This window comes from Hemicordylus capensis, chromosome 5 (assembly GCF_027244095.1).
Source record: "Hemicordylus capensis ecotype Gifberg chromosome 5, rHemCap1.1.pri, whole genome shotgun sequence".
NCBI lineage: Eukaryota > Metazoa > Chordata > Lepidosauria > Squamata > Cordylidae > Hemicordylus > Hemicordylus capensis.
The window spans coordinates 218057763-218076581 of NC_069661.1; the positions used below are offsets into that span (position 1 = coordinate 218057763).

The 18819-nt window shown below is 43.2% G+C and overlaps 1 protein-coding gene across 2 annotated transcripts; it reads right to left on the bottom strand.

Annotated features, from left to right (window-relative positions):
- Window positions 1-231: 231 nt before the first annotated feature.
- Window positions 232-18819, bottom strand: EIF3L (eukaryotic translation initiation factor 3 subunit L). Of its 2 annotated transcripts, XM_053254071.1 has the most exons (13): window positions 18671-18819; window positions 18272-18320; window positions 15930-16140; window positions 15005-15084; window positions 14454-14515; window positions 14216-14285; window positions 13275-13348; window positions 12316-12487; window positions 10828-10982; window positions 8923-9093; window positions 3875-4372; window positions 1490-1570; window positions 232-451 (listed from the first exon to the last, which is right to left on the bottom strand). In XM_053254071.1, exons 1-13 carry the CDS (start codon window positions 18698-18700, stop codon window positions 413-415), a joined length of 1692 nt encoding a protein of 563 aa, XP_053110046.1. In that variant the 5' UTR covers window positions 18701-18819; the 3' UTR covers window positions 232-412. The 2 variants fall into 2 exon arrangements, with proteins under 2 accessions (XP_053110046.1, XP_053110047.1); XM_053254072.1 differs by lacking the exons at window positions 15005-15084; window positions 18272-18320; window positions 18671-18819 and having other exon boundaries at window positions 15930-16008.

Below are 18819 nucleotides of genomic sequence, written 5' to 3' on the forward strand. Positions count from 1 at the left end.
CCTACGTTGCAAAAAGACAAAGGAAAGGGCATGGATCCATATTTCCCCTTTGTTTTAAAGCCAGCAAATATAGGTCACCTTTCAAAGTAGTGGCAAACAGCTGTGCTTGAATTCTCATATGTGCTCTATCTGTATCCCTACACAACTCTAACAGGGTAAATTAGAACAAAGAAAAGTAGAAACCTGGCCACCTCTCCCCTGAAGGGACAAATGCAACTCCAGAGACGCACAGAGATTTTACTCATTTAATGAGGATTTCGTAGTCCTTTGTATGAGCTGAGCCATCTGCTCTCCAAGTAAAAACTGCAGAGCTATAAAACATTCCAGAATTCTGAGCTCATCTCCCCTCCCAATCCTCTTGCCCTCTTCACACATAAAGCCAGGCAGCTTGACGAGCGATTCAAGGAGACTTTTAAGGTCTTTGGCCCATCTTCTTCAGAGTACGATTCAGCTGAAAGAAAGACATCTGATTACCTGGGGATCTTAGGGAACACTCACCTACACACCGTCTACAGTGTGTATTGCTACTGCTCCAGCTATGCATCCCCCAGACTTGAGTGTTTGTGCCGAGGATAGTTAAGTGAGAAAATTAAACCTAACTCACATGCAGATGTTACCAAAATGAGAGCTCCGAGGCCAGGCCCTAGACGTTTCCAGCACCAAGTAGAAGTCTGTGCAGTTGTAGGAGTTGGAAAGATTTCAAGGGTGGCTAGTCCAAAATCTGAATCCCCTAACACTATATCACCCCCTGAGAAATGCTCATCTAACTTTTAAAAGCTCTCTGGAGGAAGAAAATATTTGCATGTGCAGTTTACTTCATGCTCTCAAAGCTGGGGAATAGTCGATAGCCAGACTGAAGACCTGAATCCACTGCTCCAAGTTCTTCTCTCAAGTCTTTCTGATATTTGGTCAACCCTTTAGAAATCTCAATACTCTGTCCCCGTCCCCTCCAATCCTCTCTTCTGGGCTACCCTTGTCCAACTTCTTCTGTTTACTTTCATACCACAAACATTCAAAAGCCCCTTAGTTATACTGCTGTCCTAGGAGTCTTATCTGTACCTTGTTCTTATAATCTAGAAGTTATGCTAACAAGGACACAGAGCTTAGAGTGATGCCCATCTAGTACTCATAAGAAAGCCCTTCTTTTCATGCAATTCAGAAAGGCATTAAACTACAGGAGAGCAAAGAACAGGCTGGCCGTTTTCCTTGCAGTTTCATTCCCTTAGCAAATCTTCCTCAGATGTACTCCTAGAGCTGCAGTGACCTCTGCAGGCAAGCCTCAGCAGCCACATTAGGTTCTCGTTTGCAGGCGCCAAGGCACAAGAGAGGGTTGGAGATGGCAGCAAAGGCGTCCTCTATTTCAGGCACTCATGGGAATACTCCTTAGAGCAACACCCTTGCAGAGGTCACCTTCTCCCCGACAGAAAGACTAAGCACACACCCCTCTCCACAAATCCTGGCTGAAAGCGTGCAGAAGCAAAGTGCTCACCTCCTCAAATTTATGGATCTGGCGGATGAAGAAATCCCCGTAGCGGCGAGCAACCTTTGTGTCTGCAATGTGGATCATGTCCTGCCAAGAGATAAGGAACAGGCCAGGGTTGCTAATAGGAAACTATTGGGCATTATGTTAACTGCAGCCTGAGACTGGAGTTATTTTTTTTCAGATTTTATTTACCCTATTTTTATGCTGCCTAATATGTGTATCTCTAGGCAATGTACACAATTTAAAACAAATATGAAACAGTAAATATAAATATATATATATATATATATATATATATATATATATATATATATATATAAAAATTCATAGAATAAAAAAAGTTAGAACAATTTCATGGGATAAAAACAAACAGTTTAAAATTAATTTCAGTTAAAAGCCTGAGAGAACAGGTGTGCCTTGAGAGCCCTCCTAAAAGCAAACAGTGATGGAGAAGCTCTTATTTTGACAGAGAGCATATTCCAAAGCCCCGGAGAAGCCACAGAGAAGGCCCGGTCCCGAGTCGTCACCAAACGAGCTGTTTGCAACCATAATCAGACCTCTCCAGAAAATTGTAACAGGCGGCAGGGTTCATGACAAAGAAGGCACTCTCTTAAGTACCCTGGACCTAAGCCATTGAGGGCTTTATAGGTAATAACCAGCACTTTGTATTTTGCTCAGAAACATATTAGCAGCCAGTGAAGTTCTCTTAAAATCTGTGTTATGAGGTCTGTTTGGGTCGTCTCAGACCAGTCTGGCGGCCACAGAGTGGACCAATTGTAGTTTCCAGACTATGTACAAAGGCAGCCCCATGTAGACTACATTACAGTAGTCAAGCCCGGAGGTTACCAGCATATGCACCACTGTTTTAAGGTCATTTACCTCCAGAAGAGGGCGTAGCTGACATATCAGTCAAAGCGGATAAAAAGCGTTCCTGGCCACTGCCTCAACAGGAGAAACCAGAGAATTTTGGATCCTGGAGCACTCCCGAGTGCTCCAAGTACTTGATCTTTCAGGGGAAGTGTAACCCCATCCAGAACTGGCAGATCTAAACCATCTCTTGGATCCCTCCCACCCCTGCACCAAGTCAGTACCTCCACCGTATCTAGATTCAACTTCAGTTTGTTATCCCTCATCCATCCCATTATCGCCTCCAGGCAGGCATTTAGGGAAGTTATGCCATTTCCTGATGAGGTTGTTACAGAGAGAAAGATCTGTGTGTCATCAGCATATTGATAGCACCCTACACCAAACCTCCTGATGATCTCTCCCAGAGGTTTTACGTAGATGTTAAAGAGCACTGGGGACAGTATGGAGCCTGTGGAACTCCATACTTCAGTTCTCACTTTGTAGAACAGTAGTCTCCAAGCAATGCTATCTGGAATCTAGCAGAAAGGAAGAAACAGAACCACTGAGAGTTTGTTATTCCATGTTTGCACCAAAGAATCGGCAGAATCACCGGCAGAGCCAACTCTAGACCCTTCCAAGGCTTCTTAGAATCCTATTGGATCCAACAACCTTCTCGGGAGACCAACCTAATCGAGAATTTTGATTCCTCCATACTAAAAAAGAAAAATCTGTCAGTTAATAAGCCAGTTTGCTTTAACCAAAGTGTTTTCTATCAGAGAAAGGTCAAATTTCAGGTGTACTTACTCCTCCCCATAGAAACATTGTCTTTTAAAAGAACTTCTTGTGTTGTGAGGAAGCTAGTAGATTTTTATCTACTAAAGTCTCAAATTTGCAGTATGACTACAGCTGAGCAATTCTTCAGACCCGACTGCTAGGCATACCCCCATGAATGTACTGCTAAAGAGCAGAAGTTAAGGTTCTTTCTGAAGCAGAAAAGTAAAGGATGGAAGAGAAAAGTAAAGGATGGAACCCCGTCTTAAGTAAACCATATGCCCCCCAAAGCAGGGAATGCAGTGTTCTAAGAAAATGATACACAGCTAAGCCAACAACAGATCACAAGCTGCCATTCACCGGGAGTTACTTTGTGTTTTGCTCAAAGAGCTGACTTTGGGACCAGAGACCATTAACAGCCTCCAATCCCTCTGAAAGTCAACAGATGCAGAAGTTGCAGACACAGGTAGCTTAGTCGCTCTGTAAGCTTTTGATACTGGAAGCTTTTGACCCAGTACACCAAGAGGAAGGTGGTCCTATGAACCAAACACATGTGCGGTGTTGTATGCACATGAGGGTCCCTCAGGTCCACCACCCCCGCCCCAGCTTCAGAGCTCATTCCTATTCCAAAACTATGTAAATGGAGCTCATGCCTACTAATGGACTTCCGTAGCTGCCTAGAGATGGGAGTTCTAAGAACTATTAAATCTGATGGTCTTCAGCTTCTCATAAGGGTTGGAGAGAAGTGAACCAACAGAGACAGCCACAACGCACCTTGTCAATGTAGAAGTCCACCTCGGAAGCAGACTGGAACTCCCCATCCAGGGCAGAGATGCCACTTGTCCAGACCAGGTTCTTCATCTTGTGCTTGAAGACCAGCAACTGGATGCGGAACTCCTGCTCAGTGAGGTCCAGGAAGCCAGCCAGCTTGGCGACAGGCATGGTGGTGTAGAGCTTTAGGAAGCTGCGGATGGTGGAAAGCTGGGCCTGCTGCTGCACTTCATCGGCAAAGACCTTCAGCTGCTGCAGGAAAGGCTCCTTGTGGTAGTTGGGATGGACGTTGTCGTAGTTGGGGACCACGGGAGAGAGGAACTTGGGGCAGGAGTAGCTGAAGAGCTCTTCGTACACTTGAGGGTCGCCCTTCTGCATACGCAGCATCTTGTCCCCATACTTCTCTCTGAGCTGCAGGTGAATGCTTTCGTCTATGCGCATGGGATACATGGTGAGAGCAATGGCCAGAAGGGCATGCATCTGCTCGTTCTGTTTGTTAATCTGAAATACAGAATTGGATGTTGCAAATGATACTTCTCTGTATGTTCTATTTGCACACAAGAAGTCGTGCAGCGTAGTGGGCGAGAGACCAAATCAGATATCACCTCTGCCATGTGTCCACTAGGTGGCCTTCAGAGAGACAGATGATCTACAGTCTAAACCAGTGTTCCCTCCAACAAGGATTCGCAGATGCTGTTGACTACAACTCCCAGCATCCCCAGCTGCAATAGCCTTTGCTTGGGGATTATGGGAGTTGTAGTCAATAACATATGGGAATCCATGTGAGAGGGAACACTGGTCTAAACTAACAATATTAGACTGAAAGCCACCAATGGCCATTATGCTCCATGTATGTGAAGAGTGGTATCACTAACCCAACAGATGGTGAAAGATCTAAATGTCTTATTGGTAATTAGAATGATACCCGTTCAATTCACCATCAGGAGTGCTAATAAAGGACTGCCTTGGGAACATACCTTCTTCATGGTCTTAGGCCAGTGCTCTTCACTATAAGATCTGGGGGCCAGAGGTGGCCCCCATTAACCCTAAACGTGGCTCCCTGACTAATTGTTTATTGGGCCAAAACAGAATACTCTGCAGTGTCCCCGGCACCACTCTCACAGTGTAGTGGTGCACTTTGCTTGGCATTTGGGGGCTCCTTTAAGGGAAAAAGGAGCATCATCTTGGAAGGTATGAATGGAGTGCTGGGAAGTAAAACCCTTCCCAGTGCTTTGCCCACAGAGCTCTTAAGAGAGGGCTCCGTCTCTCTTAAAGGGCTCTCCCCGCACTGAGAAAAGCACAGTACTGTGCAGGGGTAAGCACAATGGGGAAAGGCTCTCACATTGCAGGCTTTTTGCCAAAGTGGCCCCCACTTAAAAAATAGTGAAGATCAATCACTGTCTCTAAACCTTTACAGCCTCATCTGCAGTGAGCCAGCGTGGTGTAGTGGTTACGAGTGCTGGACTAGGACCGGGGAGACCTGAGTTCAAATCCCCATTCAGCCATGAAACTAGCTGGGTGACTTGGGCCAGTCACTCTCTCTCAGCCTAACCTACTTCACAGGGTTGTTGTGAAAGAGAAACTCAAGTATATAGGTACACCACTCTGGGCTCCTTGGAGGAAGAGCGGGATATAAATGTAAAAAAAATCATCATCATCATCCTGCTGGGCTATCTTACAGATTGTTGGAAGGATGAGATAATTATGCAAAATTATTATCGCATGAGCCCACTTTTCAAGCAATTATTGGCAACAGATGGCAAGGATAATACTACTACTAACAGATAAGTAATTAACCCATATAATTAACAGCTCAAAAGACATGGATCTCATGAAACTTCAACTGATCTATTTATCTATCTGTGAATCACCCCAAACTTCCATCTCTGGGTGATTGATAGCAACATAAAACAAATTAAAATTCTAGTTACAAAGCTTTGGTGAATAAATGTGTCTTTAGAGACTTGTTTAAAGGTGCCAGAAATGGGAAGGCTCTTACTTCAGCAGGGAGTGCATTCCAGTCTCTCGGGGCAGCAACAGAAAACACCTGTCCCTGTGTAACCACCAGATGAGCTGGTGGCAACTGCAGACGAACCTCTCTTCGTGATCGCAATGGGCAATGGGGCTCATAGTGACGACGACGTTCTCTTAAAAACCCCGGGCCAAAGCTGTTTAGGGCTTTATAGGTTATAACCAACACCTTGTATTTTGCCCAGAAACATATGGGTAGCCAGTGTCGTTCTTCTAATATAGAAGTAATATGGTCTCTTCAAGATGACCCAGAGATGAACCTGGCTGCCACATTCTGTACCAACTGCAGTTTCTGGACTACATACAAAGGCAGCCCCACATAGAGCACATTACAGTAGTCAAGACTGGAGATTACCAGCATATGTGGCACTGTTCTGAGGTAGTTTATCTCAAGAAACAGATGCAGCTGGCAAATCAACCGAAGCCTACAGAACGCACCTCTGGTCACCGCCCCTTCTGGGGGAGTGTGACCCCATCCAGAATTGGCAGATCAAAACTGTTTTCTGAGTTCTGACCTCGCACAATAAGTACCTCCATCTTATTTGGATTTAGTCTCAGTTTGTTATCCCTCATCCAGCCCATCACTGCCTCTAGACAGACATTTAGGGAGGTTATGCCTTCTCCTGATGTTGACATGGAAAAATAGATCTGGGTGTCATCAGCATACTGATAGCACCCTGCACCAAATCTCTTGATGATCTCTCCCAGCAGTTTCATGTAGATGTTAAAGAGCACTGCAGACAATATGGAGCCCTAGGGGATGTCATATAAAATTTATGTTTTGAAGAACAACAGTCTCCAAGCCACACCATCTGGAATCTGCCGAGCGGTAGAAGTGGAACCACTCCAAAGCAGTGCCTCCCAACCCTTGGTCTAGAAGGATATTATGGTTGATAGTATCGAAAGCTGTCAAGAGATCCAAAAGAACCAACAAAGTCATACACTCTCTGTCAATTCCCCGTTGAAGATCATTCATCATGCCGACCAAGGCAGTCTCCACCCCATAGCCTGCCCAAAAATCAGTTTGAAGTGTGTCTAAATAATTAGTGTCCTCCAAGACAGCCTGGAGCTGGGAGGCCACCACCCTCTCAATAACCTTGCCCAGTCATGGAAGGTTGGAGACAGGCCTATAACTCTGAGGGAACCAATGCAGGCTTCTTCAGAAGAGGTCTATGATTGCCTCCTTAAGACAGGAAGGGATCCTGCCCTCCATCAGAGAAGCATTTATAATATTTACCAGGCCTTCTACAACAGCCCCTCTACCAGATAGTATGAGCCATGTCAGACAAGGGTCAAGAGAACAAGTGGTAGGTTGCACTGTTCCAAGCTGAATATGAGTTATTTTATCCACAAAACACTCACAAAAAACATCACAGCAGGCAATGGATGGTTCCAAATTCTGATTCAAGGGAGGAGAGGCATGACTTGTAGATCCAATTCATGGACTTACAGTACCACATACCAACACATGCACTATCTTGCCCAGCTATTTACCATCTCCATTCCTCGTCACTCCAGTCCCCCCCACCCCCCACCAACAAGTCTAGAGATCAGTGATCTTCACCATTTTACAAGTATGGGCCCCTTTGCATGCGCAGATGCACAAGCACACACCCTCCTCCAATTTGAGAACCATTTCTCTAGCCTCTGTGCAGCGCTGTGCTTTTCCCAGCATCTGGGGTCCTTTAAGGGAAACAGAGTCCTGCCAAGGTTCAATGCCATCTTGGAAGAAGTGTATGGAATTCTGGAAGAGGTAGTCCTGTCTAGTGTTTTCCCCATAGAGGAATGATCTGGGAAGGACTACACTTCCCAGCATCCCATGTGCATTTTTCAAGATGGCAATGGGGCTCAAGAGGGCCCCTTTTCCTTTAAAGGATCTGCACCAGTGCTAGACAAAGTGTAACATTGCATGGTGGGACCAGGCACCGCTGCTCTGCGGCAGGGGTGTGTGCTGAGTATTCTGCTTCTCAATAAGTCAGGGTGGGAGCCACACTTAGGGTTCATAAATGCTACCACTGACTCCCTGGCCTTGCAATGAAGGCCAGGTAGTGAGATGCAATGAAGATCTCTGCTCTGGATTCTCCTGAGGACTGAACTATCAAAATGTAGCAACACACAAGTTTAATTTGTACGGTATATTCCAAGTACAGAATAGGGAGTACCTACAGCCCTGATCATATCATCCAAGAAGGCTTTTCTGCTACAAGAAGACAAAGCCTAACACCAAGTTGGAATGGCCAGTGTTAAGAATAAGGTAGCAAAACAGTGAACAAAGCAATGGGTTTTATACCAGTGAGCTCACACCACTGCTAGATGGTTCAAACATTGCTCACGTGCTTCAGCGGAAAGTACCCCGAAGATACATCATCCAATAACCATGGTTTTAGGGATCCAAAGATGAAGTTCAACACATGATTAAAGGAGGACAAAGGCTGAGAACTAAGAAGCTGTTGCAGGGGTAGGAGCCAACTTTGAAAATAGTACTGACGCAACAAAAGGGGAACACACAACTATCTGTGTCTCTTCCCCTCTCTCTCTCACACAGAGCATTGCAATTGGTATCAATGGCACAGCAGAGGGCATGAGCAACGTAACAAGAGACAAGGTCAGATAAGCAAAAGAAAGCCTTGAAGGTAGAGACTGTGTTTGAGGTTGCTGGGGCAGACAATAAGGAGCCAAAGAGAGAGTGGCTCCTAAAATGTTATCATCTGCACTCTCAATGAGGTTGATGCAACAATGTGGGCATTAGAAATGCTAGCAAGTCTGCTGCCAAAGCACACTTAATTGAGGGCATTATAGACTGTCTGCAAGAAACTTGTGCAATGCAGTCAGAAGGCTAGAAGGCTTCTGCTGTCAAAAGCGCAATCTAGAAGAATTGTTCTCTCTACATAGGCAGGAATGCTTGGGAGGAAGCTACCAAGAGGATCAGCAAAGCAGTGAGGAAGAGAACACTTTGCCAAGAGCACCTGCTCCCCGAGCAACATGGGAGGAGACCGGGCAATGGCCTCAGGGCAGCTCACCATCTCATATTTGTAGGTTGTCCTCTGGAACATGCTCTTGGTCCTCTGAATGTACAGGAGAATGTTAGCGAAAACTCGGATGGCATCTTGGTAGCGGCGCATCATGAGGTACGCAAAGCCCACGTAGTAATAGGTTGTGACCTGGCATTCAGGCACCCGGGAATACATACTCTGGGAAAAGAAGGGAACAGCAGACACAATGGGCAAGAAGCCAGAAAACAATCCTTTTCGGCCAGTTCTGAATAGTTTTCTTTCAAAAGATATGGCGGAAGAGCTTTGTTTCAAGGTCCTTCATTGGAATGGAGAGATTAGTGGTAGGTAGGAGCAGGGTGTTCTCTACAATAGTCGGTGATGTGGGACAGAACCTTTCCCAGAAGGATACAGTTCTGATCAAGCTGGGCAGTTAATAACTTTTGTGCAGGTAGCTATCCAAGTAAGAAGCATGCAGGAAGCATATATAATCAGGGGGTCTAACCATTAAACATTTGAGTTCAGTTCCAGTTCAGGTTCAATAGTATTTAACTCCCTGGTTCAGGAAGTGGCTGACATGATGCGCAGTCCTCCATTGCTGGGCAGAGGGCTGCAGGTCTGCAAGAAGCCTTCCGGGTTCACACATCTTTGCTCTGGGCAAAGAGGGGAGGGTGGAGCAATTTATGCAACCCTCGCCTCACTTCAAAAGCCCTTTCCAGTTGTATAAATCTGTTCCTGAGGGTCACTCCCCACTCCACGCTGCACAAAGAAGCCTTCAGCGCAAGAATGCTGAAGACCTTGGGGATCCACAGCTTGGCAGCAGAGAGCTGCCCGTCATATAAGCCACTAACCTTACACCATGTTTGGTAACCAGCTCAGACTCTTTGAACTGGTTTAGATAATTTCATACAGAACAATATCAAACTCCTTTGCTTGCAGTTTAACTCCATAAAAGGAATACATATTTTTTCTCAAACAGTTTGTTAATTTTTTAAACTACTAATTCTTGAATAAGTTTTTAGTAAACCAAGTACATACATTAGGATTAAAAAAAAAATCAGAAAGATAATAGAGAACCAAGTCCCTGATTATTTTGAACTGGTTTCCATTTCTTGTGTTTAGAGGTTTGGTTCTCATGCAAAGCAACCAAGGAATCTAAGTTTGAGTTCTGTTCCAGTTCACTGGAAAAACCAACCAACCCACCCATGCTCACTTAACTTTTGGGTTCAGGTTCAGTTCAACCCTGTATAGAACAAACATGAATACATAGCTCTTTTGGCATACTAAAATTAGCCTTATTTCCCCTGCTCCCCCCCCTTACAATTTAAACAATAAGGAAATGTCTGCTACTGAATTGTTAGGTTTTAAAATATTTAGAGGACAGCGTCCCAGCTAGTACTTCTGCAAATGGAAAATGTTTTGCTCACATAAAGATGGCAGAGGGAATTAGCCAACCTGCCCCCCGCCAGCTTCCTTCTACATTTGATAGAATAGTTGTGCTAAGGATTAACTGTAGGTGTTAGTCTACAACTCCCACTAGCCCTAGCTTCAGTGGCCATTAGCCAGGGATGATGCGAGTTGTAGCCCAAAATCTGCAGGAGGGCCACAGTTTGATACCCACGTGCTACACTGCTGATGGGACTTAAGACAAGTTACCTTGCATGATACCTGTCTACCGAAAAGTTCTATGTGCCGAACACTTAAAGTGTGTGTGTGTGTGTGTGTGTGTGTGTGTGTAAGATTATATATTTGACACATAACAGGAAAGGAGAGAATTACATTGCGACCTTTTCAGTTGCACAGTTCTTTGGGAAAGCCAAGAAACTGCTCAGCAATGAAAGCCAAAATCTCAAACAAGCATGCCTTCTTTACGTTCTCTTTCAATGGTGTGGCAACTTAATCTATGGAAAGGATTTACGACAGGGCCTCCGTTACCTTCTTGTTCAGCTCAATGTTCTCCAGAACCTTGATGGCTTGATAATAATCTCCCAACAGAGAATGGAGGCGCAGCAGACCTACAAGACTGAAGTAGCCCAACATCTTATAAAGAGAATGGCGGCCATATTCTCCAGCCACACTCTCTGGATCACCTAAAAAGAAAAAAAAATGTGTTTCTTATAAATGTTTTTAATTCACATTTAAAAACTTAAAATGGGTTAAACAGTAAAAGCCATAAAACACCAAAAAACAACCATAAAAATGAGAAACAGAAGCAGTAGTAGCAGATATTTTTTTAAAACCCAGTCTAAATTGAACTAATCCAAGTCAATGCAGGCTAGAATAAGAATGCAAGTGTTTGGAAACACTAACAGGAATTTGCCCAAGTATTTAAGGTATTACTAGTGCTACTGAGGTATTCAATACAGCAGCTCTGTAAAAACATTTCTATTATCAACATTAATCAATCTGGAATAGCTACCACCTTCTAGCTCTACTTGCAGAGATTAACATAGATTTGAATAAGTACTTCAGCCACTTGCTCATACGGAATTAAAAAACCCTACTTTAGCATGCATACAAAAGGACAAGGAATGTTTAACAGACTGATCTAGCCTTGTTCGACAGACAGATCCACTGAGTTCAGTTGGGCTTTCTGATGCTCAGAATTGTAGCCCAAGGTTGCATCCTAAGCACACATAATAAGGCTGCAACCCTGACTACATTTACTAGACAGCAAGTCCCAATGAACACAGTGGGACTTGTTTCTGAGTAAGTGTGTATAGGATTGTACTGCAAATTGCATTGTTTAGTGGAACTTGATTCTAAGTAACCATGTCTAACATTGCATTGTAAGTTCATTCGTATGGAAGTAATCCACATTACATGATCTTGAGTATGCATGCTCATATTGCAGGGTTTCTTCATTTCCATATAAACAAAGCAAGCGGGGCTTGGGTCGACAGATTTTTGAACTGAGCTATGCCTATCAAACAAACAGGGAACTGTATTGCATAGCTCTGCAATGCTGGGACTCTGCTGAAAGTGGGGGGGACGGGACCTGGTAAGTCTCCTATACCTTTTATCAATATTCCCAAAACATTTCAAGTGAAACTCTCTTTCAGTGGAATGTTTACTAAGCTTCTTTGCAGATCTGCTTTGTAGTAAAACTCTGAAACAAGCTGAGAAAACATTCCCTGAAAAGAGATCTTCACCCAAAACGTGTCGGGAACATCAGTAAGACAGACAGACAAATCCTAGCAGTTGTTCATTTGTGTCACATATTCTGGGTTCTCTTTTCTATTGCTACAGAACCAGTAATGGTCCTGGCAATAAAAGCATAAAATTGGACAGGATTTGTAGGAATGTTCACACAACTCACTTCATGCATCATCTTACAAGCTGCCCCAGGGTCTGCAGTGAAGTTGCAACTCAGAAATTAGACTAATTCTCACTTTAACACATACAACTTCCTTTCCTCTTTACCTCCACTAGTGTAGACCTCTAGCTGCCGATTGATGTTGGACTTGTCCACCAAGGAGTGCAGCACATTGAGAACACTGTGGACATTCCAGATCTTGGGGTTTGAACGCAAGAAGTCAATCTCTTCCTCAGACTTCTTGGCTGTCTTGCAGCGGTATTGACTGAAGGACTGGAACTGTGCCGGGAGACAGGGGAAGATGTGTCCAAAAATAGCACCAGCAGAAAAAGGTTATACAGGGGAAGGCAATCTATACAGGCAGATATGCCAGGGTGCCACATATACCGGGCAAATAACTCCAAGATATCTTTAAAATGCCCTTTGGTTTAACGTCTTTGTACAAGAAAATGTCCCCAGAGGTTCATTTTATGTTAACCAGAAGCTGAACAGCAGCTACAAAAATATGGAGTGCAAGGAATGGGTCAATACCATGAAAACTGGATGCAATTTCAAGCAACAATCCCACCCAAAGCCTTTAGCAACAGGCTAGCAGTCTAAAAAGAAACACAAGGGGAACACCAGCAGTAACCACTGCAGGGATGCTGTGCTGCAGCTGGATAAGGACAGTTGCTCTCTCCCTGCTAAATACAAGAGATAGCCACTTTATGGATATCTACATTCTGCTTTAAACAACACACCACTCCAGATTACAAATGCAGAATAAATTACAAGGTTCCATCAGATTTAGTCATAAGTGTCCAACTTATGGGAGAAGTACTAGAAGCAACAAGGCAGAGAAGCTCCATCTGCAAGAACTGATTTTTGAGCCTTTGTGGCTTATACTGCCTGCTCTGTTTTCAACGGATTATTATAGCAAGTTTTTATCCCGTATGGTTATTTTTTATTTCATTTCTATACTGCCCATCCCAGAACAGCTCAGGGCGGTTAATGGTTTCTACCTTTAAAAAAGCAGAAAAATGAAAGCATGTGAGACAGGCACATCCTTGGCAACCAGCTTCCATACCTGATAGATGAATTCATCTATGATATCCCAGAGCCACTGGTTGGGCAGTTCTAGGGGAGCGGGGCCATCTGCATCTAGAGATGAACATCCACAAGGAGTTTAGCGTGCTAGACAAAGTAAACCTGTATGCAGACCTTCTTGTCTTAAAAATAAGGGGTAGGGAAGAGGAATGAGGAAAGTGCAGAACTTATTGAATGAGCAAAGTTGCAAAGACAGGCAAAGGGACTGAAACACCACAGTATCATCAAGGCCTTCTGTACTTAACCTTCATCCACTTCAGAATGCCATTTATCTACCAATTATAGCAGGGGCGGGGGGGGGGGGGGAGAATAGTACATTCATGGCACTTCTTAAGAGGTTGATATTTTTAATGCAAAATAGCACCTATCATAACCAAAATATAAACTGATAAGCAAATAATTAGCTTATCCAACACTATAATTAAGACAAAGAGCTTTATATTACTCGGACTAATGCAGAATGTTGAGTATCTTTTTTTTTATTTCTCGAACATTTAATGAGGTGGTATATACAAAACCAAGTTGAAGAGAAAAGTTATCTTCGGGCATGTAGTGACAAGACAACATAAATGGGGAATACTGGGGAATAGTACAGGTGTGAAATCAGTTACAGAAAGAGAGAGAAGGGGTGAATTTATATCAAGGGTTTAAATACCAATAGAAAGAGCAAGCTGAATGATAGAGGATGAATAAAAAGTGTTCCAATGGTAGGAAGCAGCAAGGGAGAAAGGGTACATCTAGGAAATAGAGAATGTAACTTTGGATTGCTAAGCTAAACTTCAACGGCAGGATATAAGCATATCCCTGTCTTAAAAATAAGGGATAGGGAAGAAGAATGGGAGAAGTACAGAATGTATTGAATGAGCAGAATTGCAACAAAACAAGGTATTATACACTGGCAATTGGATTCCAGGAACTTACTGAGAATATAGTTGAATAGATTACAGTAGTTGTAATAGGACTCAAATCTCTGTTCCAAAGATGGACCACCCTGCAAAATAAAAAATATGAGAGAAGGTAAATGAAAAAAGTTTAGCTGATAAATTGCCTGAGCATCTGACCTAAAGAAAATTCCTTGTGAACACCTAGCCAGAGTTTCAGGGTGGACAGAGCAATGAAGCAAGCCAATAATCCGGATAAAACAAAAACGGATACTCACACTAACTTTTGCATAGATGTGCCTGTAATACAGCTCTTTGTACAAAATCAGGAAGACGGCATCTACAAGGAAAGAGTAAACATATATGTTAGCAAACTGAGTAGCCAGGTGGATGCCATTGTTAGTTTGGCTACAATATGTTGGAGGATCCCCTCTCATGATGGAAGAGAGAAGCAGCCAAAAGCAAATAATCTTAGACACAATCTAAAAAGATTTATTTGCAGGCTAAACAAAAACAAGTTTCTTGAAATCCATGCTTCAGTGGCCACAAGTACCTAGTCTTGATAATGCAGTAGACACATTCTTTCATGACAATCTTGGATAGATTTGAAGAACCACTAAAAGGTGAGGACTCAACTCAGTTTTCAGCTTGTCTTTTCTTTGCAAATGTCTAAAGAACCTTCATATAAACAGGTGGTCTCTAAAGATGACCTGTTCCAAAGTAAGACAAAGGGCACAAAGAACTTCTTCCTTAAAGCAAATAGTTTATTTTCCTTCTCCACCAGAGAGTACACGCACGCGAGAGAGAAAGAGAAATAGAAAACACTTACCATTTCCAACCTGTGGTGCGATAGCCTCTGCCTCTGGCCATGGTGTGTTTTTAAAGAATCTTTCTGTCAGCTTGGTCCAGCTGCAACATATATAGTAGTGTTTAGAAAATCAAGTGCCTCACTCTTGGATACCAGAAAAATAAAGATGTACCAGGGGCAACAACAATTAAACCTCATCTATTCCAACCTGCATTGCCTTTCCCAACTTTTTAGCAACTCTATGTAGATCAGCACTGCTCATTTTCTAGGAGAGGGGGAGAAAACACACCCCAGTCCAGACCAAAGCTGGAAATTAGGAAGACAGCATCTATAAGGAAACAGTAGACATTCCATTTACAAATGTCTGTTTGCAAGAACAGAAGGGATTTCTGCAGAAAGGAGAGGATAAACAGAGGGTTCATAGCCTTCTTTGGGAGGGAACTGAACTTTGCATGCTGAAGGTCCCAGATACAACCCCTAGCACTTTTGCTTCAAGGATCCCAAACAGCAGAGAATCGCAAGAAAAGGATCCAAAAAACCCAGCAGAGGATTCCAAGAAAAACTTGCCTTAGATTTTGGAAAGCAGTAACCAGTTGGAGTAGTCAGCATTGGGCTTAATGGACCAACAGTCTAACACAGGGTTGCACAACTTTGACTCTTCAGCTGTTGTTAGAATATAACTCCTATCATTCCCAGCCACAGTAGTGAACAGTCAGGGATGATGGGAGTTGTAGTCCAACATTTGCAGGAGGACTGAAGTTGTGCAGCCCTGACCTAACAGCATAAGGTTGTTACGTAATCTTCAGCTACTTCCCAATCGTTACTAAAAAAATGAGCTGTTGGTTTCTGTCCCATTCAGTCTTCCAAATGTTAACAGAAGCAACTTGATGGTAATTCAAGGCAGTTATAATAGCAATTCCCTTGCCCAAGAAGACTTAAACCATACCTGTTCTCATAGATGTCTTGGATCTCATACACCTTCTGGTCAATGACATCACTAGAGACTCGACTTGCCTGCAGCTCATACACTTTCTGGTCAATCAGATCAGACACAGTCTTATGAAAGTACTGAATAAAGTTTTTTATCACCTCAGGAATCACCTGGTAGGTTTGCTGTTCATATTGACGTTCATAGGCTAGATCCTGTTTTGGATCTCCTGCAAGTCACAAAAGATACATCAGTGATATCAAGGCAGAAGAACAAGGGTAGGGATAGAGGAAGCAGTGCATTCCAACCTCCAAGGGAATCTGTCACGTTAAACCTCTCTCCCTCTACCCTTTATTTATTTTTACATTTATATCCCACTCTTCCTCCAAGGAGTCCAGAGCAATGTACATGGGTTATTTTTATCTTGACAACCACCCTGTGAGATAGGTTAGGCTGACAGATGAGCAACTGACCCAAACTCACCTAGTGAGTTTCACCTAGATGGCCCAGAGTCATCTAGGGAATTTGAACTCGGGTCTCCCCGGTCCTAGTCCAACACTCTAATTTATTCTTCTAAATGTTCAGACATGTTATTAGGAAGGACAATAATCTTTTTAGCACATGCATCTCAGGTTAAACATGAGGCCAAAGTGATTTTGGCAATACACCACAAGAATACAGACTACCTAATTGTTTAGGAGTTGATTTGCTCAGCCAAGATTCTCTTATACCTGAACTATCAGATCCTAGTTTCTGTCTATTAATTACTACAGATAGAAATCAATGTGCTGTGAGCCTCCCAGAGAACAATTTGTTAAGGAGCAGCTAACAAATAAAGTTTATTATTATTATAATAAAAAGAAACCATACTAAGGAAAACAGAACAACTAGAAAGGAACACACTCATCATTGATTAAGTGGTCTAAACCCTTAGAAGGATAGCCCATTTGTTTGCTTCTTCTAAAAGTGAGATTTGTTTCTTTTAAAAGTGGCTCAAGATGGAAAATGTCAGCAAGTGCACATTCTCCCATTACTGTAATTCTGATGCAGAAGCTACGGTTACCACAACTCCTCTAAGCAAAGTCCAAACAAGAGAATCATGATCAAGACTATTTATGTGCTGCTTTGTTTGCTGTGAGCTGCCTGGAAGAAGGATGTAATACAAATGCACTTAGAGAGTCATAAACACATTTTAAAGTGGCTTGTACACATCATTTTAGATTACTTAGAGAGCAATCCTATGCATATAAAGTAAGAAGCACATTGTAACAGGATTAAAGCCCTGAGATCATTTTACACAAGACAGCCAGAAGACACAAGTCACCCAACAAAGGTGCATGCTAAAAAGAATTAGTTGTATTAAAAACCTTTTCAACAAAAAAAACTTTTCAACAATGTTTTTTCAGAGAAGTTTATGTACAAAAAGGTATGAGAAAATTGTTCCCTGTCCCAAAAAGGCTCTATCTTCATCTCTTGCTCACATGCCCACACCAGCAACAACCACTTTAGAGATGCTCAGCTGAACAATGACAGTGGCTCTCCCTCTACTAAATGCTACCATTTTAAAAAGGTGCCTTGCTAACTTTGCCCAGTTAGCAGTGTTTAACACAAAAGGTTGTCAAATAATAATAATAATTATTATTATTATTTATTTACACAGTGAGACAGGTGTTATTGACTGGTTTGTTTTATCCAGACATCGAGTCCTTCCCAAGGACCTGGGATGGCTGAATTTTATTATCAATGTTGTTGCTGTTATTATAGATACTATATATTAATATTAATAATATTAATAATTAATATTATTAATAATACTATAAATTAATAATATATTAAATATATTATTATTATTATTATTAATTCAATTTCTATACTGCCCTTCCAAAAATGGCTTTACACAGAGAAATAGTAAATAAATAAGATGGCTCCCTGTCCCCAAAGGGCTCACATTCTAAAAAGCAACACAAGATAGACACCAGCAACAGTCACTGGAGGTACTGTGCTGGGGGTGGATAGGGCCAGTTACTCTCCCTCTGCTAAATAAAGAGAATCACCACGTTAAAAAGTGCCTCTTTGCCAAGTGGTTTGTATAACAAAAGGAATGGGACATTGGTTCCCTGTCCCAAAAGGGCTCACAATTTGAAAAGAAACACAAGGGAGACACCAGCAACCGGGGCGGGGGGGGGGGGGGCGGGTGTGTGTGACACTGAATAGGGACAATTGCTCTTCCCCCACTAAACATAAAAGTCGCCAGCACTTAAATTTATTTTCAACACAGGAAATCTCTGCTATGCTACTCTACCCCCTAGGAAAGGCCCCCTCTAGGCAGCATCACCACCATCACCAACAAGAACACTCACCAGTGTGCATATCATAGTCTCCTGGATAAGTATACGGATCATAGGAGCCCTGGGGAAGGAGGAGGGAAAGGAGAGAGAAATTTAAAAACTACATCTGATTCCATCCACTACGCATAGCACGTTCACATCCCTCCACATTCCCATGCCAACTCCCACCCACCTAAAGCAATCCTTTGGTAGTCACGAGTAGAGCAGCCCGTTATGACTGCGATCGCATACGGGTGCTTCGCCGCGGCCCTGGCCCCAACAAGAACCTGCCCCCCCCACATCAGTATTCCACGGCAGAGCGGCACCCACACACGCCTCTCGCAACCCACAAAGCTGCCCAGGCCAGCCAGGCGGCTTCAGGCACCCATTGGCCGACCAAGACGCCAGCGATTCGAGAAGCCAGGCTAGTACCTCATCGTAATCTTCCGTCGGATAGGACATGGCGGGGCTTGGGCAGCAGGAAAAGGGATCGCACGCAAGAAAGCGACCGAATGGGACCGGGGCCGTTGCGTCAGAGAAAGCGCCTCGGCTAGCAAGCCAGAATTACTTCCGACTCCAAC

Excerpts from the sequence above, each read along its gene's own strand:
- EIF3L (XM_053254071.1), bottom strand. The coding sequence starts at position 18,700 with ATGTCCTATCCGACGGAAGATTACGATGAG. Across the intron at positions 16,141-18,271 it reads AGACTATGATATGCACACTG|GAGATCCAAAACAGGATCTA; the intron begins GTGAGTGTTCTT and ends TGTGACTTGCAG. Across the intron at positions 15,085-15,929 it reads CAAGACATCTATGAGAACAG|CTGGACCAAGCTGACAGAAA; the intron begins GTATGGTTTAAG and ends TATATGTTGCAG.